A 25,296-nucleotide genomic window follows, 5' to 3' on the forward strand; every position below is an offset into this window, starting at 1 on the left:
ACCAAGAGGGAAGAGGCAATTTAGGCAGAGGGAAAAACATACCCACTGGCACGAAAGCATGACAGGGCAGGAAACATTCAAGGAACCACCCTGCAATTACATCATTGCTCAAAACTTGTGAGAAGAAGTTTGGACAAGTTAGAGTGAACTTTTTACTAAAACTCCAAAACTCGGCTCAAGCCTATCTCCTTTGGGAAGTCATGGCAGCTCACATGTGCATCTCCCCTGAGCTTCTAGACACCCTGTATCTGTGTATTTTATAGCACAAACCCCTCAGCATTCGAATTGTTGGGCTCTTTTTCCCTACAAGACTATGAGCTCCCTGAGAGCACAGACTACTGTCCCTGGGGTGCTCTGAGGACAAAATGCAGGAAGCTGATAAGTGAATGGGAATTGAGGTAGCCAACAGGTACAAATAAATGATCCTTTCCAGAACTTGGCTTAGATGAAGCAGGGTTGCACTGCAGTGTGGTATGTGCTGTGTCAGAAGCATGTATAGACTGGCAGAGAGCAGATCAGAGGATCACCTTACTAAGCATGGTATGAGGTCAGACATCCTGGTCCTGAGTTTATGGGTCGTCATGATTCAGAGGAAAAGATATGAAAAGCCAAGAAAGAGCCTTTTGGAACCTCCAAAGTGTTAGGCCGACATCTTTAAGAATCACCACCAAGTATGTCAAAGGAAAAGCCAGCTCTTTGGGAAATGAATACAGTGCTAAGCAAAAATGAAAAACCACCCTTAAAAACTACACAAAGGAACTTGATTGGCTAGTTCACATACAATAAAATCAAGCGCAAAAAAATAATTGCCTTTCCTCAAAGAAAAACTAGCTATCAGTCCCCAGTATATAACCACTCAACAATAAAACCTGTTTGAGCCACTTAGCTTTTTCCTCATCCTTCAGATCTGGGCTCCAGCATCACTTTCTTGGGGAAGTCTCCCCTGACCTTCCTGACTAGGTCCCACCTCCTCCCTCAGTCCCATCCCTGCATGGTCGGCTCTTGGGTCACTAGAAGTATCCATTTTGTAGCATTTATCAGGGTTGGAATTGTACATCTACCACATGATTATTTGATTAACATTTGTCTTACCTACCAGACTGTAAGCTTCATGAGGGCAGGGACATCGTTGCATTCACCACTATGTTCCTATTAATCTAGCAGATGTGCTGGCACAACCAAGTGCTTAATGATCCATCCCATGAAAAACTGAGGTAACGGGTGCATGTAAGTCAGCCGATGCACACCAGAGGAGCCAACGAATTCCAAACATCCTCTGATAAGATTTCAAGGAAGCAGGAGGAAAATGGTTAAAAAATGTCAATGCACTTAATCAGACGTGCTATTAATAAGAACTTATGGAAAATGAATAGTCACAAAACTAAAGAGTGAAAATAAATCCCAACGTAGTGACACTTCAGTGTACAAAAACTGGACTTTTTTGCTTAGAAATAAAAAGCCTAAAACTCCCAGGCCCAAAAGGCAGGGGGCAGGGGTGCGCATAAAATAGACATTTAGAATGAAAAATTGCTTAATTTATTCACTATTTGCTTTTAAAAATTATTTCAAAAACTCATGTAATGGAATCACTTTTTATATAAAACCTACACTCAAATTATTCTAATTTCTTTATAATGAGAATAAACAACTCTAAGATATCTTTTTAAAGATACATTGCCACCTCTGGAGATCATTATCATTTCAACAAGAAAAAGGAGAGTGTCTACTTATGCTATTATGGGACACACAGGTTAAATGTGAATAACCTGATCACTCCCTGACACGTTTTAACAGAAAATAAATATTTCCCTTAAATAAATAGCAAGACCAACAAAAAGTACTGAGTATAGAGGGATGGAATGGCCCGCTTACTATGACCACTGAATTACTGACAGCTTCAAGCATTTACCCTAGCAGTTGAAATCAATTAATCATTCATTGTAACTGGAGCAGAATATAATTAATTATGTTAGCTTGACTGATTTAAGTTTAATTCCCAGTTAAAAAAAAATCATTGTAAATACAGGCTATGATCATGAATTGTTGTTAAAATAAAAACAATGAGTAAGTTTCTATATGAATTTCATTCACACTTTAAAAAACACTTATGGGAAATTTCTAATATAAACACAGGTAGAGAAAATAGTATCTGTATAATGAATTCCCAAGTACCCATCACCCAGTTTTTCAGTAATTATCAACTCCTAGTCAACTTTGTTTCATCTCTATTCCCACACACTATCCAGCTCCAATTCAATTATTTTTAAGCAGATCCTAATACTGTATTATTTCATTTTTAAGTATTTCGAATTTGCATCTCTTGTAGGGTCCCTTGTAAAAAATGTAACCGCAACACCATTATCACACCTAAAAATAATCATAAAACTCTTTAAAGTCATCAAATATCCAATTATTTCCAGATTTCCTCAATGGTCTCACTTTCTTATTAAGTTTACTCAAATCAAGATCCAAATAGGCACATAATTGTATTGGAAGATATATCTCTTAAGTCTCTTTTAATCCATCTTTTTTTTCCCTTGAAATTCAGTTCTTGAAGAAATATAGTTGTCCTATAGTTTTCCAGAGTCTGCATTTCGCTGATTTAATCTCTTGTGGTATCATTTAACATGTTCCTTTCTTCCCTGTATTTCTAGTAAAGAGGTGCTCAGCTATGGAGGCTCAGTCAGCAACAGATTCGACTTTTGGCAGGATTGCTTCCTGAGTGGTATATGTATTTCCATTAGGAGGCACAAAATATCTGCCATCTTTTCGTGAGGTTAACAGTCACTGGTGTCACTATCTAGGTCCATTAATCATTATGGAGTAAAATGGTGATCTCCTACCCTTCCTCTTTAACTTCTTAGTTGGTTATATTTCTTTAAGAGCATATTCCAAAGGTGACTATGCTTTTGTAAACTCAGAGTAAAACATAACGTGAGCTTCGATTTCTTGCAGATATTATTCTTACTGATGTTAAAATTAGCTCAGCTTTGGTCAGTGGGAACTTGTTCAAGGGGCCTCCTGAATCCTTTTTGACAGAGTTCTAATGGCTTATGTGCTTTCTGGTATGACACAGACTGGTTTTTAGGCTCTTGTACATTTCTTTCTCTAGACCTGGAATTAGCCATATTTCAAGGAAGTCTGGTTTTTTTTTTTGAAGAAAATGGCATTTAGAGACTACAATTGGGACACTACATTTGACTTGCATTTGAATTATGTTCAAAGCTAATAAAGTCAATTAAGCAGGAGTCTTCCACTATTTCTGATAAATTCATGTAGCTGTGTATATGTGAATTTATAAGCATGGGGCACTCAGATTTTTAAAAAACTATATAATATGCTGGGGTGCCTGGCTGGGTCAGTAGAGCATGCAACTCTTGATCTTGGAGCCCCCATGTCGCTATAGAGATTACTTTAAAGAAATTATATAATATGCTAATGGTGGAAGTATTCTTATATGATAGCAATAGAACTTGGTACTGTCTATCTGAAAGACAATATTGTCATTTTTATCCATGACCTCTAAAAAACCTTCAGTCCAACAATTCTACTTTTGGGAATTTATTTTATTAGGTTTAGGTATTTTCCCTGTAGGGCTGTTTAAAATAATAAATGATCTAAAAACCTACATGTGCAAACAAGAGAGAACTGGTTAATTTTAAGAATGTACAGTAAAGACACCCATAAAATGAAATATTTAGTCATTAAAATGATGTAGGTATCAATATATTGTTAAAGATGAAAGGTGGGTACAGAAGCGTCCATATTATGCTTTTAAACACATGCACAGAAAAATGTACTGAAGGCTATCTCCCAAAATCTGAACTGGGCACACTGGGTTATTTTCATGTTTCTACTGCTGGCATAGGACTTGGCTTCCCTAGGTCTGCCTGGGGATGTCCCCCTGCTTTTCTATTTCAAAACCTGTGCTCTTGTTGTCTTTGCTTCAGTATTCCTTATCCTTGTTGGATTATGCTCTTTTCTTTCCCCAGTCACTGTGACTTCAGTGAAGATTTTAGGAAAGAGCAGAGGCTATAAATATTTTGCTCAACCTTCCGTTTTACCTAGCATCCCATTGCTTTTTATGGGAGAGAACACACAATCTGAAGAGCCTCTCAATTATAAAATATATGAATTTCTACTGAAAATAGTACACATGTGTATATATTTTACACACACAAACAACATCGCAATATAGCACACAAAGGCTCGTTTTGTATCCTAATAATATGAAGGGCTGGATACAGAAATGATCATGGAAAAGCTAAACTGGTATTAAATGGAAAAATATTTAAATGGAAATTGTTTTAATCAAGAACATAAAACCAGAAATCCCAAAACTGAAGCTAAGCTCTGTGGGGTAAACTGATCATATGTATCACTTAGAAGTCAAAACTGTTTTTCAAGAAACTATAACTTACTGCAAATTTAGACTTCCTTAAAGATGAATTATCCTGGCAGCTGCTTTAAAACTATATCCAACTTCCTCTCCAGTTTGGGGAAGCACTGACCTTTGAAATATGGACCTTTTAAATATGAACATCTCCTCTCCTATCCCTGAAGATGGCATGTCCAGTTCTGTAATGCACTCACTACACTGACACCCCCACTTTTATACTTTCCATTAGAAATACTTAACAAGAAATTAAAAGCCTTCTCAAGCACAATCACCTACAATTAACTGCACAGCTGCCAAGGACACTAATTCTATCTTTGGAGAAATAATCATCATCATTAATCTTAAAATGTACCAGCCACATGGACAGAGAAAAATTAAAGGTAGTTTGCTCAATTTGGAGAAATCGTTAGTTCTTATGAGTCTGTGAATATGACAAAAACGAAGTATCCAACACACAAAGTGCTGAAAACACATCAGAAAACAAGATGTGTCTGATCAGGTAGTTGTCTGTCCTTCCCTTTAAAATGTCCTTCCCCAAAACTGTATGATCTTGCCTGAAGCTATGGGGAACACTAAGTCCAAATACTCTAATAATTTATTTTATTGATTTTGTCTGTGAGTTGTTGCCAGGATTTAGATAACTGAGGGGGGGAAACATTCTAAACAAATTTAAGCATTCAATTTTAAGTAAAAACAAATTTGCAATCATCTGAATTAATATTAATGGCTTCAAGAACAAGTAAGACTAGGCATGATATATACTTTGATATTTGTAAATCAAAATAACTTAAAAAAAGTAACAACTATGCATACTCATTTAACAAATACTACTTATTTATAGTCAAGAAAGAAAGAAGAAAGAGAAAGAAAGAAAGAAAGAAAGAAAGAAAGAAAGAAAGAAAGAAAGAAAGAAAGAAAAGAAGAAAAAAAAGAAAAGAAAAGAAAAGAAAGAAAAGAAAGAAAAGAAAAGAAAAGAAAAGAAAAGAAAAGAAAAGAAAAGAAAAGAAAAGAAAAGAAAAGAAAAGAAAAGAAAAGAAAAGAGAAAAGAAAGAAAGAAGAATGAATGAATTTGGGGCAGATTATTCTGTGCAGGGCACCAGTCTGGGCTTATAATTCTTCTTCTAGTTAAGACTGAAATGTCAGTTTTTTCCTTATTTGCTATGAATTTGACAAAACCGAAAAATGTGGCTCCAAATTTTAAAACATACTAACTACTAAAAAAGACTTTTAAAATAAATGAAGGTACTTAGTATTCAAAACTTTGCATATATTTCCAAGATTACTCTGCTCTTCTACCAAGGCAAAGACTTTTAAACATTTTGAATATTGATTAGAAATAACATAAAGCGGTTGAGATTAGCTGCATATTTTTTTAAATGATCATTGTGTGTAGATACAGAGATATCTAATCACAAATTTTTTTCATGGACTCCTAACCTGGAATAAAACTAACTGTACATGTGTGGAAAGAGTCAATTCTCTAAGTAAGAAAAGCTGCCTTGTGGGAAGATCCTTTTGATAGTTCTCAGAGTTCAAAGAGTATGGAACCTTCAAGTTGATTTCATCAAGTCTATTTATTAATGCATTTCAAGTTTCAAAAAACCTTACATCTTTGCACAATACTTTATTTTTTGCAATTTTTAGTAAAAATTTCCAAAGTGAACAAAAAGATACTGTATAAAACACAGTGGACATTAAACTGACAGTAGTATTAGATCTCATTTGTCTTGATCCTTTTGTTTTACCACATCTTGATTTGCAGTGGAAAGAGTTCAGTGCATGTATCTCTTGTCAGAAAACATTTAACTTAGACTCAAAATAAAATAGGGCAGTGTGTACCTGCCAAAACCCTACCACAGGATAACATTACAAGCAAAAAATGTACATGTTCCAAAGTCTACCACACTCAAGAAGTTACTAAGAACTCTTGCAGAATAAAAGTCACCATTTTAGAAATGCAAACCCACTTCCAACCTTTGCACAGTCCAAAAACAAAGGCATTTAAATGATTTAAAAGCAATTACATACATATCTACCTACTTGTTTAGAATTATTTATAGTCTATCTGGGGTTTCATGTACAAAATTTCTCTAAATCATGTACAAAAAGCTGTATTTTGAAAAAAGTCACCACATACTGTACAAGTTTACAAGGAAGAGATCCCATTATTTTCTCTAGCATTTTTGGCCTTGCTGGCTTGCGTCACATTATGAGAATGATTGTGTAAACCTTATACTCTTAAGAAACAAAAAGGAAAAAAAAAAAAGCCAAAACACAAATCTTTTCAACGTTTCCTAAATTTGCCTCCTATGTGAAGCCAGAAAAATCATAGCCGTTTACTTCTATTTTAAGTGATGTAGTTGGAAAACAGAAGCAATAAATATGTCACAAGCTTAAAACTTTTTTGTAATGCCCCCTTCCATTCCTGCATAGCAATAAGCCTGTTAATACATTAAATGCTTTTGCTTTCTTTCTTTAAAAAGCCAATTATTTACAACTGTTTAAAAAATAAATTTGGAATGGGACATTGTGCTGTTTCACCTTCACTGCTGTTAAAATATTTTAGGGAAAAAAAATGTCAGAAGGCCTATCTACAATTTTAACTACAGTTGAACAAATCATCCTTCTTTAGTGGTTACCAATGATCAGTGATAGTATGCTGAAAACACTATTCCAATATTTTGATAAAATAAAAGACACAGCTTTTCTTTTCCATATTGGAGAAAACCAAAAACATAATTAGCATACTTTAGATATAAAAAACACAAGTAACAGGCTACAGATAAAAAAAATTATTTCATTGACATAATTTCTACCAAAGCGTGAATAAAATTTCACCTATCAATTCAAAACTGGAATTGAATTAGAAAGTTTAAAATAAGTAAGCAGAAATCAGACGTTTACGTAAGAACGGACTCTGAAGCAGTATGATGCATACGTCCAGTTTGTACACTTAACTGTGTTCTTCAGCGCAGTCACTCCTGTGCTCTTAGCAGCCATTGCATGAAGACAAGATGAAAATCAGAACCAATTCCATCGTTATAAAAAGGTAAATTGATTCTCACTTCAAAACTGCCTGTGTAAAGCATTACAGAATCCTGGACCACTGAATACCACCATTCTCTGTTATCCTGAGTATGTCAATTAAACAGTAATTTTTCATTAAGAGCGGAAAAATTTTATAATACAAAGAAACATCCATATTGCAATTTCTGTTTACAATTGCACACAGAAGTACAGTGTACGTAAGAAATACATGTCTGCATATAACAAGGTATGTACATTGGCAAGTGATGTCTCCAATGTTGAGGTGGTCGAGCCTCCTAGCCTTGATCGGCAGTTGAAAAAAATATATATATATTTCAATTTGTGATAAAAGTTTATCGAGAGCCAAGTTTGCCTGCAAGTGAAGAAAATGCAGCAACGAAGAACAGGGAACACAGGGCACATAATAATATTCTAAGACTTTGTGCCATTAGGTTAAAAATAGCTGTCCATAAGAAAATTGGGTTCCTTTTCCACCCCCCCACCCCCAAATTGGAATTTTCAGGCTTTAAAATTTAAGTAATTCCACCTGGTCTGAGGACATGATCTCTTGCCATTTTGTCTTCGACTGTTATTTGTGAGGGTTTAGTTTGGGGATGCTGATTTAACAGGTGTCTCTTTGGAGTGAAGTTTTCCCATTGTAGGCACTAGGAAGGACCAAGGCAAAAGCTGCAGTTAACGTCTCATGTGTCCCATCTGATAACTCTCCCGGGGCCTCTGACGCTGGGGCTGCTGAATGGGCTGTGGGGGTCTCCTCCTCTTTAAAGTGCCTGTGAGTCACAAACAAAAGTAAAACGGATTTGTTGTGTGCCTTGTAATCTTAAAAAACAAAGTTGCCAATTCAGTAAGAAAGGTTCTGGATCAGCACTAGCCAACAGAAATACAATACGAGCCATATGTGTCATTTTAAATCTTCTGGTAGCTATAATGAAAAAGTCAAAAAGACAGGCAAAATAATGTTAATAATTTTATTTCACTTAATCCAATGTAGGCAAAATGTTATATTTCAAGGCATAATCAATACAAAAATGTATTAATGAACTATTTCATCCTTTTTTGTATATTAAGACTTCCCAGTCTGGTATTTTATATTTACAACATGTCTCAATATAAACCAGCCACATTTCAAGTGCTCAACAGACCCAACTATCAGACTAACATGAAATCTGAGGACAGAATTCATGAGGAATAAATTACACAGTGTCTTTGAGCAAATGACTTAACCTCTCTGAAACTCAGATTCCTAATATGTAAAACAGGGATAATAATGAACTCATATTGTCTATCCATATAATCTGTGAGGATTATATGACAATTCACGTAAAGTGCTTTTTGGGAGGGTTCAATGATGGCTAGGGTTGTTGGGTTTTGTTTTTGTTTTTCTTTTTAAGTTTTTGAAGGTGGAATTTGCTTAAAGTGAAATCAAGTAAAAGAACTGTTATATTATATGAGATAATTGGTAACATACCTAAAGAGTGTCATGTGGTCCTTAAAAATCACTAAGAAATTAATATAAGTTTTACAGTGCTAACACTGTCAATTTATAAAAAGCAATGACATCAAAATCAAATTTCCTGATTCCCACCAAGATATTATCCCAAGTATGACTACTACTGAGTTCTCTTGCCTCAAGATAGGTAAATTCAGGGAAGCAGCTGAGGGAAAAATTATAAGAAACCCCTAGTTTTAAACTACTTTGTGCAGGCTAATAGACTTGGCCTGAGGCAAGAGGCTTCATGAGAAGTCTGTGGGTGGTAGGAAAGGGACACCTGTCATTTAGCTTTCACTCTCCTCCGCCATTGTTATGGCACCATGTCTGTCCCACACCTAGAATGAAGAGTTCTGGAACAGGCATTCCAAGGGCAGCCAGAAACCACAAAAACCTTGGGGAAGGTGAGTGAGAAATAGATGGGAACTAAATAATCTGGAGCAGTTGCTTCCTAATCCTTTTCTTCTCCAAATCCTGGAGCTAATCTAAAGAAAGCCTCCTCCCCATGCCAAACCTCCATGAGACAGAGGTAATGAGTGAAGACCAAACCTGAGGAGTTGTTTTCAGAGATGAAGAGTAAAACTATGATTACTGAAGCCATCATCTTAAGCCCCTCCCACAGGACATCATCTCTATTCCTGCATAAGCATCACCCCTAAGGAAAATTAATTTATGTGCCAGAAAATATTTCAAGAGCAACATTAGAAACAATAAAAGAAGTATAGCTATTAGAATTGAAAAATCAATCATTTATAAGTAGCCTATCACAATAAAACCTAAAAACAAGAAGATTTTAGAATATGAAAAATAAGAAAAAAGAAAACAAGTATTAGGCAAAAAATAAAATTGTCTAAATCTAAATATTTTTAGTGACAGATTAGCATTAAATTGGCAGCCATTAGCTAGATTGAATTGATAAAAAACATACTTAAAAGTCAATAATTCATCCACTAATCTCATTCTCAAAGAGAAAAGTATAGTAAAATTTAATACTAATAGTAAGACTCATTTATCATTCAATTCTACCTGCTGAATGGTTCTAAGTTATAAAAATATATATCTTGCTCAAACTGTCTTACCTGGAAGAGGTTTAGGAGGAGGCAGCTTTGGATTACTACTTGGAGTATGAACACTGCATATCTTAATAAATCCAGCCATTAGCATGATCAGGGCAATTCCCATAAGTAATACTGCCCACCAATAAGCCTAGAAATAAACAAATGTTTCTAATGAAAAAACTAAAATATTTTAGAATATTTCATATTACATAATTTATATACATTACATTTTAATTTGTGAAGAACATTTGTTCTTTGGGAAGTTTACAGATACCATATATAAGCAAATGTAGATTAATTTCTTTAAATATTAGAAGTAAAAAAGGGGGAAAAAATCCCCCATATTTTCACATCCTAAATAAAAACATTCAATCTTACTTTCCTTTCAGTCTCTTTTCTAGATTTGGTTATATTGGTCATATACACAGATAAACTCACATGCAAAACTAGGATCCATTCTGCACATAGTTATACTGTATTTTCTTTTTCTTTCCTTTTTTTTTTTTTAAAGACTGTATTTATTTGAGAGAGAGAGAGAACAAGCAGGAGGGAGGGGGCAGAGGGAGGGAAAGAAGCAGACTTCCTACTGAGTTGGGAGCCCAAAGGTGGGGGGGGGGGGGGGGGTCTGGATCCCAGGACTAGAAAATCATGACCAGAGCCAAAGGCAGATGCTTAACTGACAGAGCCACCCAGGCACCCCTATACTGTATTTTTCCATGTTATTGTTTCCTGGTTTGACTATTTCCCTTTGTGGCTTTTTTTTGGAGGGGGGGGGGGGCTATTACTCTTATAAACCACATCTGTTTGCTTTTACAATCTCTAGTGAGTATTACTTGCTTTAAATTATACTTCTAGGGGCACCTGGGTGGCTTAGTTGGTCCATTTCATTCGGAATTTAAGCCCCAGACTACCGTTATGAAATTATTTTTATATATCTTGGTTCTCATTATTTATATCATAATATCTATTATATATATTTATTTAAAGGTTAGTCCTTTTTAATACGAAAAATGGGAAGGATATACATATTCTATAAGGAAAGTTTACCCAGTCTAAGAGGGAATTAAAAATTTCACTTCTAACTTAAATCATATTAAACAAATCAATTAGCTAAACAAACAAAAAAAAAAAAACTTCAAAAATTACTGGTATAATTTTATAGAAAAATTACTGTTTCTATTCTTAAATTCTATTTTGCAATTCGAAATATTTAAATTTTAAGATAGTAATATAAAACAAAGTATTTTTGTATTTTGTATGATGTTTACTATATCTTTTATTAAAAGGTTATTTTATAAGCTTTACATTGGCTTAACACCAACTCATATAATACATATGTAGTTATTGCTACTTATTACCCAAGAACTCCCATTAAAGATTTTCTATGATAAGGAGTCTTATAACAACAGCCTACTATTTCTATCCTGCTTTCTTTATCAGCAATGACAAAATAATTAAAGTAATAAAAACAAAAATAAAAATACATGTTGTGGAAAATACCCCAAGCCATTTTTTCATGTGTGCATAAAGCCTTTCACATACATATATGTATATATATATTTTAATATTTTATTTACTTGAGAGAGAAAGAGATAGAGGGAATGGGGGGGGGGAACAGAGGGAGAGAAAGAATCAGGCTCACCACTGAGCAGGGACTTACCCCCCACCCCCACCCACCCCATGTGGGGCTCAATCCCAGGACACCAAGATCATGAACTGAGCCAAAGGCAGAAGCTTAACTGACTGAGCCACCTAGGCACCCCAATATATTTTTAAGTTTTATTTAAACTTTATTAAAATTCTGTTTTATTTTAAAAGAATCTCAAACTTACAGAAAAGTTGCTAATACAAAGGACTTTGTAAAATCTGGAATTATCTGAGAGTAAATTGCTAGCATGACGCCCTATTATATACCTAAACATTTTAGCATATAGTTTCTACAACATAAGGGGTTTTCCAAATAACCACAACACAATCATCCAAATCAGTAAATTAGCACTGATAAATTACTACCATTTAATCCTCAGACCCCAATCACATTTTACCATTTGTCACAATACCATCCAATCAGAATTACGTGGCGCATTTAGCTGCTGTGTTTCTCTAGTCTCCTGCAATCTGGAAAAGTTCCACAGTCTTTTTCAGTTTATATAACCCTAACCGTTTTGAAGATTATAGGCCAGTTATTTAGTACTGGAATGTCCCTCAATTTGGGTTTCTTGGATGTGTCCCTATGAGTAGATTTGGTCATATTTAGTAAGATCACAGAAGTGATGCTGTGTTGTTCTCATTGCATCCTATCAGGAGACACACTTTTTTTTATCTCATTACTTACTTATGGCTAACTTGATCACTTGGTTAAGGTGTTATCTGCCTAACTTCACCACAAAGATACTCTTTTTTATAGTCAATGAGTACTTTGTAGGGACATAACTTGGAGCTATAGAGATATCACGTTCTTCAAACTTTCAATTTAGTCATTTCATTCATTATTATTCCCCCATTTGCTCACTTTGGCACAATACGTTATTATTCCCTCATGGTTTCCTATTTTACTCAACAGGTTATAATCTGTTACTATCATACTGTGTCTTTTGAACACGTCCCTATCAGTCTTTGAACACTTAACTTTCTGACACAATTAATTCTAGCTTTATCTTGTTCTTTCCCTGTTCCAACCCTGGAATCAGCCATTTCTCCAAGGAGCTTTGGTTCCCTTTACAACTGCCCCTCCTATGTAGATACCCTCCTTATAACTCTTGTACTCTGATATCCCCAAGCCAGTTGCCCCTCCAGCAAGGTGTCCTTCTTACCTTGCTTGGGCTTTAATATCTCATATTGGTCTTCTTCCCCATTCCATACCCTCCCTACTCTGCTCAGGCTCTAACACTCTGCTCCGTGCCATGACAGCTCCCCACACCTAGCATGGATGCCTACCTTCCTTGCCCTCATCTAATGGCTTTAGGAATTTACTGTTCAGAAAGGGAGAAGGTAAGATATAATGCAATTCAGCCTTATTGCTGAAGATTAGATTTTTCAAAAGAAGCTAACAAATCTCAATTTTTATGTGAAATCTATTTTTAAATGCTGGCACCTCACTCAAAATTTCTAAAAACAATATACAGACAATACAAGACATGTTTACAGAGCTGGATCTTGCTTGGAAACCACAAGTTTATAATCTACTTTTCAAGGCCACTTTTTTTTTTCTTTTTTTAATTTATTTTTTATTGGTGTTCAATTTACTAACATACAGAATAACACCCAGTGCCCGTCACCCATTCACTCCCACCCCCCGCCCTCCTCCCCTTCCACCACCCCTAGTTCGTTTCCCAGAGTTAGCAGTCTTTACGTTCTGTCTCCCTTTCTGATATTTCCCACACATTTTTTCTCTCAAGGCCACTTTTTGTATCCTACTGAGATTGCCAGAGAATCTTCTAAAATTTTCTTTTGTTTTCAACAGAAAATAATTTCCAGAGCATCGCCCTCCCTAGGATTCTTTAGGATATTTCCTTTCCCTTGTGACATATATTTTCCATGGTCTATATGTACAGCCTCTGTCCTGTCCCTATCATCCAGAGCTTTTTAAATATGGCACCTAATGAAGTAGAACCTTTTTCTCCCTCCACTGTCTGCATTTCTGACACTCTGACCCAATAAAATACATAAAGAACTGAAATCACCAGTCTGTACTAATACAAGTGTTCTTCCTGCACTATACCAGTGGTTCTCCTTGGCTGCACATTAGAATCACCTAGAAAGCTTTTAAAACTCAAGATACTCAAACCAAATCCCAGCACCAAAGAGATGGGACTATGATATCAATAATTTTCTTAAAGCTGCCCAGACTTATTCCATTATGCAGCTAAGACAGAACCACTGGTCTCAAACTTTCTTTATTAAGGGCCAAACAACAAATATTTTAGGCTTGTCTCTGTCAAACTACTCATTTCTGCCATTCTAGAACAAAGGCCACCACACGTAACACGCAAATAAGTGTGGCTGTATTTTTTTTTCCCCAAAAACACCATTTATAAAAACCAAGAGCAGACTGGATTTGACCCATGGGCCATCGTCTGTCAACCTGTTCTATACCCACATACAGGATATTGGTTTGGAATCTATACCTAAATGGATAGCATCCAACACTAACTCTTCAGTTCTAAATCTCTATCCTACCTGCCTGAGAATTTTCAGAGAAACTGAGTATATATGAGAGGCTGTAGAAAGAGAGAGTGCTATGCCTGGGAAAAGGTGCTCAAATCATCAGCACTCACATGCTAAAGGGATACTCCTATCACTGAGTTAGATCTAAGAATTATCTAACATGCTTATTAAAACACAGATTCTCAGGCCACAACTCTACAAATTCCAATTCAGTTTTTCTGATGGAGGGCCCAAGAAACTGCATCTTAAATAAGCATACCAATGATGCAGATGAGTGCCTCTTACTCAGTGTAGACATGCTGGCACTGTGGTATGCGACCATTCTGAGGAATAGAGGAAATCTGGCATTCCCAGCCCTTATCCATCCAGTGCCAGTAGAGCCCTTGAGTTACTTTGACAATTACTATACATTCCCAAATTCCCTCTGGGGAGGAAGTATAACATCCCATGTGATCCAATCCATAAGCACAAAGGATCAATGGTTTTCCTACTACTTTCAGGCTGATGGCTAGCTACAGGACCTGTATGTCTATTCATTCCTCTAACACATTTCCTTTCTTCCAGTCTTCCCTGTTCAAAATCAATTTCACATGGTCACCAGTGTTACAACTACTAAAATATGGAACTGACTATGCCATTCCTCTATGTAAAATCCTTCTTCAAAAGCTTCCCACCAAGAATCTCTAAAACCATTAAACAGGAGAGAGAAAAAAAACAAATCTTAAGCACAATAAAGTACCACAAAGTATAGATATGATTCCACATATATGACTGTAGAAAACAGAAGTATATTATATTCCACTTTAGAATATCTCTATCTCTATCTATCTATCTATCTATCTATCTATCTATCTATCTATCTATCTATCTATCTATCATCAGTGCCTGGGTGGCTCAGTCAGTTGAGTGACCAACTGTTGGTTTCAGCCCAGGTCATGATCTCAGGGTCTTGAGATTGAGCCCTATGTTGGGCTCTGTACTAGGTGCAAAGCCTGCTAAAGATTCTTTCTCTCCTCCCCTCTCTCTCTGCCCCTCCCCACGCTTTCTCTCAAAAAAAATTCTTGAAATGGTATTGTTTCTGAAGAATACACAAAAAAATTATCTTGAGAAGACTGGGCCTCACAGGGAAAAGGTGGCTTATTTTTCAAAGCATTACTTTGTCCAAAAAAAAAAAAAAAAAAAGGCATTACTTTGTCAATTAAAAAAAAAAAAAGGATAATCACACTTTCAAAAGGAAAAATGTAAAAACAAAACATTTTTTATTTAAAAAAAATTCATACTTATGTGACTTCTTAGGTGCTCCCTATTCATAAAACATCCATCTGACCCTCTACTAGTCCTTAAGAATTTAGTTTTGGCATCACCTTCTTCAAAAGATATTCCCTACTTAGGTCTTCCATATTTTCTATGAAAACACCAGGCAAAAAAAAAAAAAAAAAAAAAAAAAAAGAAAACACCAGGCAGAAATGAAATTTCTGTGTTCTTGTCTTCTCTAATCCAAACTGGACTATAAGCTCCCTGAATTTATATCCTATAAACTCGGCATCTATCCCACAAAAAAAGTACCTGTTGGGACTAGTTATTACAGGTAAATCACTATTCCAAATATCAACTTTCTTAGGCATTTCTAAATAGCTCATTTGTTTTTTTCTAGATTACCCATACATAGAAATAATGTAACAAGGCTCTTACAGAGTAAAAAATGGTGATTTTGATATCTGATACTAGTTTTTTAGTACTAAAAAGTCTTAAATGCAAGTAGTATGACAGTAACAAAAGCAGGTAAGAGAGAAACCCTAGATTTAGTAATGGTTATAACCGTAGAAAACAAAAGTCAAAAGTTGAAGGTCCAGTTGAGATCAGTAGACATTTACTAAAATACAGTACCCAGGCCCTTAAGAACTTTCAGTCCCTTTTAGCAGTGTTCCTGGACTTCCTCCAAATATTACAGGTAACTACATATCTCAAAACCCCACAGCTTGAGATGTTTTAGTGACAATGACAGCAGCTCTTCAGAGTTTAGTGTGTGGGGAAATGAAACATCACAGTGGTGAGAAGACAGCAAGAAACACTAAACAAAACAATGGTGTACTTGAGATTATAGTAAATATGGCCACCTTTGGAGAAGGGTATTTTTTAATGCTCCCTTTAAAAGAAAATTATCATAGAATTGGTTAAATGTGAAATTGCTTTTCTCTTTTATACATGCTATAAAATCGGAGGAAAGAATACCAAACCAGGCTAATAAATGAAAAATATGTGTTTCATCTTTAAGAAAAGATCACAATTTATCCACTTGCTAGAATCTGAAAGGAGAGCCATCATTTACTCAACAAACACTTAATGAGTATAAATTATGCACCAACCCTTGCCTTTATAGATAAAAGGGTGATAAGTGAAACTTCAGAGACAAAGATAACCAAAAGGTTAAAATACAGCCTTGCAGTTACCAAGCACTAAATCAAGCCTAAGAAAATAATCTACATAGGAAACAGACAGATGTTATTCAACACAGTCATTTACATAGCTGACTCTTGATTTTGGCTCAGGTTGGGGTTCTGAGATCGAGCCCTGAGGCAAGCCCCACACTCAGCGCACAGTCTGCTTCTTTCCCTCTCTCTCCCTCTACCTCCTCTCCTCTTGTGAGTACGTACATGCATGCACACTCTCCTTCTAAAATAAATAAATAAAATCTTTTAAAAAATCTACAGAAAAACTCAACCATGTAATTTTTTCAGTGAATGTTTCAGCGTCTGACAACTCACTCTCAGCAAATGCACTCAACTTCCTCTGGCTCACAGAGTCTTCTTGGACCCACCACTCCTGTGGTGATCCTGGTTTTGCTGTCCCGTGGCGGCAGAAAGCTTTGCTTCTATCCTTCAGAATATAATGTTGTCTAGACTCAATGTTCTTCCAACCCGCAACACCCCCATGGGCCACCCCTCACAGCAATCTGCCAAGCAGAAAGCAACTGGCCACTAATCTCTTAATTACTCTAAGCACAGTCCCAGCCAGCAGGATAAAATACCACTGAGAGAAACCTGATATTACAGCTTCAAAGTTAAGATAATATGCACAATTTTTATTCTTTTCCATATAAATTATGACATTTAAGAAATCTGCTTCATTCATCTAGCAAATATATACTGAATCCTTACCATATGCTAAGCCCTGTAACAATACTGCAGTTTTGTTGCTCAAGTTTCACAAGTGACAGCTATGTGGCCTATTCTATTAGGCTATGAAGAAGGTCCACACCCCAACCTCCATATTAGCCTCTGAGAATGACAGAGTAGAAAATCTGTCATAAGCCTTTGAACAAGGAGTCCTTACACTACAGAGACTAAAATAATGGTTCCCAAACTTAAGCATGCACCATCGCAGTACTACTGACGTGGTGGCTCCAAGTGAGGCCTGAGAATTTGCATTTCTATCAAGTTCCCAGACAATGCTGCTGCTGCTGGTCAGGGGACTACACTTTGAGATCCAATGCTCTAGATTAGGCATTGGCAAACATTTCCTCTAAAAGGTCAGATAAGTATTTTAGATTTGGGGAGCCACACAGTCTTTGTTGCAACTACTCTAAGTACAAAAGCAGCCACAGAAAATATATAAATGAATGGGTGTGGTCGTGTTCCCATAAACCATTATTTATGGACAATGAAATCTGAATTTCATAATTTGCAATGGAACATTATTTCAATTTTTTTTCAACTACTTAAAAAATGTGAAGCCATTCTTAGCCTGTGAGCCATACAAAAACAGGCAGTGGGTTAGATCTGGCTCTTAAGTCATAGTTTGCTGACTCCCTGGTTCTAGATGAATGGTTGGTTCTCAGTCCTGGCACCTCACCAGAAAGAGCTAAAGAGCTTTTAAAAGACCCAGATACTTAAGCCCTGAGATTCTGAATTAATTAGTCTAAACCCTAATTAATGAACAACCAGGAATAAGAATTACTGATCTTAACCAATGTTCCCCCAAGTAACTTCTAAGGACATTTAGGGTTTAATAAGCTTTCATGAATAAAGGTTTTTGGGGTCAGGTAAGCTTGGAAATGAAATCTAAGCTTAAAAAAAATCTAAATGACTTTTTTTTTTTTACTACAGGACTTTATCAATATTCTCATAAGTATCTAAAAGGGGACTATAGTATGCAATGTTTCCCAGATCCATTTGTCCACAAAACCTATGGTTCTAGCGTTTCATGAAGAACTCAGGAAACAATAGCTTCAATCTTTCATAAAAAATAAGAGATACTTAATACTTGGGTTCATAAAGTTACAACAAAATATGAGAGAAGAAATTCATTTAAAAGTGAGAGATACAATTGATTCTTATCAAAATAATAAAAAAGAAAAACTCCTGATAAATCTAAATAAATTAAGAAGAAAAGAGCCACAAAATAATAGGAAATTATTTTTAAAAAGATAGAGAGGGGAACCTGCATGGCTTAGTCAATTAAGTGTGTGACTCTTGATTTTGGCTCAGGTCATGATCTCAGGGTCATGAGATTGAGCCTGATATCAGGCTCAGTGCTAGGCATGGAGACTGCTTGAGATTCTCTCTCCCCCTCTGCCCCTCCCCCCACCCATGCTCTGTATCTTTCTTGAATATATAAAAAATCTTAAAAAGATGGAGAAATACAATGATAAATTTGAAAAAAATTAAAGTCAAAGATGGTTTTCTACATCAAACCTAATACAAAACATGTAGAAAATATGAACACATTAATAACTATGGAAAAAAGTGAAAAAGAATTACCAATGCCCTCAACCCCATTTTTTAATAAAGGAGATAAGGATGGAGGGTCTCAACAGATTTCTCGGGGAGTGCTCTCAAACTTTTGAAGGACTAGATGACTCCTTGATAAATCCAAAGGCTGTTTATCATTATCTCCTTACCAAACACATTGCAAGCACTCAGCAAATATACCAAACGTATTTTTTTTTAAACACATTCAAATTATTACCAAAAACAATCTTTCCCAGAAAAAAAAGTAAGTTTTCTCACATCATTTCCATGATAGCAGCAGCAGTCAGTACCTCATACCCTGAAAAGTATGAAATTGTTCAGGTTCTTCTTACTCTATGCTATCTGAGGAGAAAAGTTGCCAGAGTATGCTACAGAAAGGAGACAAAGCCACTGGCCCCAATGGAAAGGAAAGTCAGTGAAACTAATCATCCTCCCTTTCACAGCTTCTTACACCATGGCATCCTAGTAACCTAGCTTATTACTAACTAGAAGGACACTTTCCTAACATGATGAAAGACGAAAGCATGAAGTATTCATGAACAAAATAAACTCTGCTATGCAAGTGAACTCTGCATAGGGTACTAATGAGACAAATAGCTTCTAAGAAACTGGATTTTTGTTATCTTACTGTTTGGCCTGGGAATGCCCACAAATGCAGCAATAGCCTTGTGATACTCTCCAAGTATTATGAACCACACTATCTGAAACAGTGGCATGGGAATGTCAAGAGTGATATAAAATGAAAGAATTCTACACTCACTCAAGGCAAACTTGCATAAACCTAAAAGTGCATATACCTAAAAGTGCCTGATTAATCAAGTTTCAGAACACAAGACTTCATGTTGTTAAGTCATTGTAAGAAGCATTTCACTAAATCCTCAAATCTAAATATGAATAAAGATTTTATTTTTTTAAAGATTTTATTTATTTGACAGAGGAAGAGAAAGCACAAGCAGGGGGAGCAGCAGGCAGAGGGAGAGGGAGTAGCAGGCTCCTCACTGAGCAAGGAGCCTGATGTGGGGCTTGATCGCAGGGCCAAAGGCAGACACTTAATGAACTGAGCCACCAGGGCACCCCTGAAAAAAGGTTTTAAAAACACTTTTAGGGGCATCCGGGTAGCTTAGTCAGTTAAGCATCAGACTCTTGATCTCAGCTCAAGTCTTGATCTCAGGGTCATGATGAGTTCAAGCCTTGTGTTGGGATATATGCTGGGTATGCTGGGCATGGAGCACACTTTAAAAAACAAAACAAAACAAAACTGGGATTAAAAAATAATACTTTTGAAAAATCATTTCCATTAAATATTTTTAAATGGTAATGAATGAGCTTTTGATATGCTAAATAAAAGGAGTCAAAATTAGAGATAATGGAAAAAAGCAAAAAAAATACTATTTTTAGATATGATTCACTATCTAGAAAACCTAAAATATCTGGCACAACATATACTCAACAGAATATAACTCTTGAGATCTCCATTACCAGATTACTTTTTTAAATATACTGTCCTCTATAGTTGACAAGTATACCAGATCTCAACTTACTCTTATTAGAGATAATGGGGCGGGGGGCGGATTGGACTGAATTGAAAAGAGGGAAGTACAGGGGCAAGAAAGGTAAGCTACTTGAAGTCACAGAACTGACAAATGCCAGAGGACGATATGAATCCTTGCATAATTTCCAAGCCTATATACTCTTTCCATTTAACAACATGCCAAAGGCACCTTTAGCTTAATGGATATTTTTTTTAATAGCACAGGAGTACGAAAATGAGTAACATGTTTTAAGGAGATCTAAGTCAACTGACCCCTTTTTTGGTTTAAAACCTAGGTCTCCTAGGGGTACCTGGCAGGCTCAGTAGGCAGGCAGAGCATGCAACTCTTGATTCAGGGTCGTGAATTCAAGCCCCATGTTGGACAGAGAGCTTAATTTAAAAAAAAAATTTTTTTAAGTATTCTCTAAAAATAAATACATCCCAGGCCTCCTAAATCTAGGTTCGATGATCCTTCTACCTCACAATCATTGTGTATCTAAAAACCATATATTCTAACATGCAAAGTATTATTCTTCCTATGTATAATAAATGCCATTTTTAAAAGATGGACTGATTGACAGACTGATTTGAGAGAGAGAGAGAGAGAGAGCGTGTATGAGCACATACAGGGGCAGGAAGGGGGACCAAATGGAGAGGGAGAAGAAGAGAAGCAGACTTGCTGCTGAGCACAGAGTCTACTTGGGGTTCCATCTCACAACTCCGAGATCATGACGTGAGCTAAAATCAAGAATCAGAGGCTCAACCAACTAAGCCACCCAGGTGCCCCAATAAATGCCATTTTAATACTGGAGATAATTCCAAAGTTTTTATTATAAATGTTATTACAAGAGTACCAAAAAGAGGACAACCTGCAGATGACTTTTTTTGGGCTTTCAAGGCATCCTCAAGTCCTGAACACATACAAAAAATGTAAGGAACAGTTTGGGAATGGGGGAAGGGAGGAGGAACCGAGTTCTAAGTCAATTTCCAAAGCAAACTCATTCAATTCAGATATAGCACATGCTCAAATATATCACTTGCAAATTTCCTACTGATATTTTAATGTAATCACTTAGAAACATGAATATTTAAGTGAATTCAGATAGTCATTCTCAGCAATCTTTTAAGAAAATTTCAGGTAATTCAACATCTGTACAGCTTAGAGAAATGTGAGCTTAAAAATAATATAGTTCAGTGGATTTATGCCAGAAGAACATCCATAATCATTAACAAATCTGCAAAAGGCTCTGTATCAGATCTTAACTGTTCAACATTTCCGATCACTGACAAGATAAAGACCAAGAAATTATATTGAAACAGCAGAAAAAATCTTCAGAAAATCACCAATTTCCTTTTCATATCTCCTGTTCAGCAAAGTAGCTGTCATATTGAGGCAAGGGAGAAATATAAAAAGCAAGCAAGGCTTTCCGAAACAACTTAAGGAAAATGCCCTAATAATAAAATGCCCTAATAATAAAATGCCCTTTTTTCTTTTTCCAAAGAAAAAAGGAACCCATTGAGGAGAAGAACAGGGGAGCAGAGTAAAACAGAAGGCTCCCATCATCTACCAACTAATCTATGAGCAATACACATGCAGAGATTCTGATCACTTTAAAAGAAAATAATACGCAGGGATAGCTGAACTTTAAAAATCATTCTTCCAAAAAATTCTAGGATAAATAAGAAAGAAGTGATTTTCTTATAACACTGGTGACTGCTGGCCAAGTAAAATTACAATAAAACCATGTTAAGATAAGGTTTCTTTATAAATAAAAACCGTACTTACCACAATCCATTCAGCAATGTTTTCATAGAGTTCTGGACTAAAAATTGCTTTTTTAAGCCTAGCTAGAGGACCATCAGCATCTACTAATCTACACCGCATGAAAACATCACAGTAGCCTCTAAAATCATTGCAAGGAGATCCAGGTTGCAAGGTGATGGTTCGACCAACGAAGTGCATATTCCACCGGGAAGACCCTGTACTGGCACAAGTTGATGGATCCACTGGAAAAGAAGTGCCAAATATAAGTTGAAGATCAGATTTCCTACCAAGCTAGCTGGGGAGAGAGGGAGGAAAGGAAAAAACTGCCTAAAATTATTACCATGACATGTTATACAGACTTTCATTGGTTAGGCTAGATAACACCACTGGTAATTTGCCTGAAGCATGCAATATAAACAAATAGCCAGTAACTCTTGACTTAGTTCCTACAATGGCTTTAAAACTAACAGTGTTTATATTAATTATTGCCATAAAGTTGGCAGGTTTTTGTCTAGCTTATCATTTTTAAAACACTGTAGGGACCATAATACTAGAAATACAATGCTAAGCCACATTTAAAACTATCCAAAGAGGATTGGTATAGGCAGAAATTATCTGTCCAAACTGTATATCAAAGTTTAATGCTTAAAATTTAGGGAAAAAAAGGGTGCCTGACTGGCTCAGTCAGCAGACCATGCAACTCTTGATCTCAGGGTTGTGAGTTCAAGCCCCACATTGGGTACAGAGATTACTAAAAAAAACTCTAAAAAAATTTAGGAGAAAATTAGGTTTTAAAATAGATTTCATATTTTGTATTTTAAAAGCCTTACTCTTCTTCATACAGCAGACATGGCATAATTCCTTATCATCTTTGCCATCTGAACTGGCACAAGTACACTCCTCCAAGCCATATTTCTCACAGATAGAACCTGCACATTGCTGAAAGGAAAATAAAAAAAACAGTTATTTAATCCCTATACAGTCAAACGTATTGCTCAGAGTAACAGATATACACCTTTGATGCTGAACAATTAGGTAGAAATACAAATGGAAAAAAAAAAGCATAGATTAGTTTCAGAAATGGATCATATAAACAAACCTGAAAAAGAGTTAAGTGTAAATAAGGTAGCAAATCTTTAAAGAAACGTCAATTTAAAAAAAATCTAAACAAAAAAAAAAAACCCAGAAAGATTAGATGCGCATCAATTTTACACTGGTTATTATGACTCCTTTATGAGAGGACAAAAATGAAATCTCCCTCTTGTAAAGGAAAGCAAATATTTAGCCAAGAAAGCTTTAAAGGCTTCACATTCAGATAAAATGACCAGAAAAGTTCTTTCATGTAGGCTGTTAAAATACTAATTTATAAAACTCAAAAGCAGTACAAAGTCATATGCCTAGCTGTACAATTATTTTTCTCTAGAGACTATCAAACACATGCAGTGGAGGGGATCCCTGGCTGGCTCAGCAGTTTAGCACCTGCCTTCAGCCTAGGGCGTGATCCTGGAGTCCCAGGATCAAATCCCACATCAGGCTCCCTGCATGGAGCCTGCTTCTCCCTCTGCTTTTGTCTCTGCTTCTCTCCCTGTCTCTCATGAATAAATAAATAAAAACTTTAAAAAAGAAACAAAAACACATGCAGTGGAAAGATGAAAGTTAAGTCAGTAACTTAATCAAATGCCACCAGGCACTTATGCCACATGATACATTCATGGCTTTATGGGGAAACAAACAGGGATATAATTGAAACAGGAACCAGGATCAATTACTGTAACTTTGCAGCTTTAGGTAACAATTATTCTGAACAAGTAGGTTTTATAAAACTAAATAAAAAGCATATAAATCAAATGCTTACCCCATTAATGCACACTTGTGTATGCCGATTACAGTCTGTAAAGTTTGGTTTAGGATCAGAGGCTGGGCAGAGAGCTGTGATGCCATTACATATTCCTTCTTTTGCACAGTCTGAATCATCCCGACACTTCTCAGTTTTTGATTTGAATGCACACTGTGCTGTACAACAGGGACCTTGACTTGGGCTAGAATAAACATTAAAGCAATTAAAGAAAATCACTAGCATATTTCCTATATACATAGATATGGTCCTGATTTTTAAATCATAAATCTCATCTTTTAAAGATGAGTATAAAACTAGTATAAAACTTCAAATTCTAGACTAAGAGGCTACTAAATTTCATATTCCATAAATGGAAAAAAGTGACAGTCTTGTTTTTATAATCAAGGCATACTATATTCATTATTCTTATTCTACTTGAGTGAAAGGCTGTAATAGAAAATGGATTTAATATGAGGTGAATTATCAGTGTGTTTCATAGTTATATCATACATTAGTCAATTCATCAGTTTTTTTCACATTTATAAATGTGCTAAAATCAAACTAGGATACATAGACCATTTAAAAAGTACTGCACAAACAATATTCTATTGCTTATTATCTACCATTACTAAAGTAATTTTGATAAGTGAAATAATATATGACACTAAGTTATAAGAGTCTATGAAATCAGTATTACTTAAATATTTAAATTTAAGATCCTAAATATATGGATGACAATCACATTTTTACGTTAGGAACTAAATAGTGTATATTTTATTGAGCATCTTTGCCTGTTTTTTTCTTTTAACACCTACAATTACAAGTAGCTCAATCTGCCAACCATAATAAATTCATCAATGCTATGCCAGAAAAATAAACAAGACAATAGCAAATAAAGACGAAGTTTCAAAACCATATGCATCTCTTAATGTCAGTTTTAAATTGGTCATAACTGTCTTCGGGTGACCAGTGGCAGCATGAGCACTACTGGAATGGGCAGCGTACCTGCACTGCTTCCCAGGCTTCAGCTTGCATTTTTTCCCCTCTGGTTGGTTTGCATCATAGCAGCACTCATCTTTACACTGGTCACTATAGCCACAATCACATTCTTCACCTTGCTCTACCATCCCATTTCCACAAATAGGTTGGCCAGATTCTGAGGAAAATCAATAAAACAAAGTAAGCACTGTTTGCACACATTAATTTGACTTAAAATCCACAAACTTTAGAGCCTCATAACAAAGGGAGAAAGGA

The 25,296-nt window shown here is 35.8% G+C and overlaps 1 protein-coding gene across 1 annotated transcript in view; it reads right to left on the reverse strand.

Annotated features, from left to right (window-relative positions):
- Positions 1–5,954: 5,954 nt before the first annotated feature.
- The window catches only part of ADAM10 (ADAM metallopeptidase domain 10), a 128,312-nt gene continuing 108,970 nt past the window's right edge, over positions 5,955–25,296 (reverse strand). The window contains exons 11-16 of the mRNA XM_038580540.1: positions 25,048–25,198; positions 24,061–24,244; positions 23,036–23,144; positions 22,227–22,447; positions 10,013–10,139; positions 5,955–8,214 (exon numbers count right to left, since the gene is read on the reverse strand). Coding sequence (XP_038436468.1) covers positions 8,120–8,214; positions 10,013–10,139; positions 22,227–22,447; positions 23,036–23,144; positions 24,061–24,244; positions 25,048–25,198 — 887 coding nt within the window. The 3' untranslated portion in view covers positions 5,955–8,119. The remainder of the gene's footprint in view (positions 8,215–10,012; positions 10,140–22,226; positions 22,448–23,035; positions 23,145–24,060; positions 24,245–25,047; positions 25,199–25,296) is intronic.

The sequence above is a fragment of the Canis lupus genome, chromosome 30, assembly GCF_011100685.1.
Source record: "Canis lupus familiaris isolate Mischka breed German Shepherd chromosome 30, alternate assembly UU_Cfam_GSD_1.0, whole genome shotgun sequence".
Classification (NCBI taxonomy): Eukaryota; Metazoa; Chordata; class Mammalia; order Carnivora; family Canidae; genus Canis; species Canis lupus.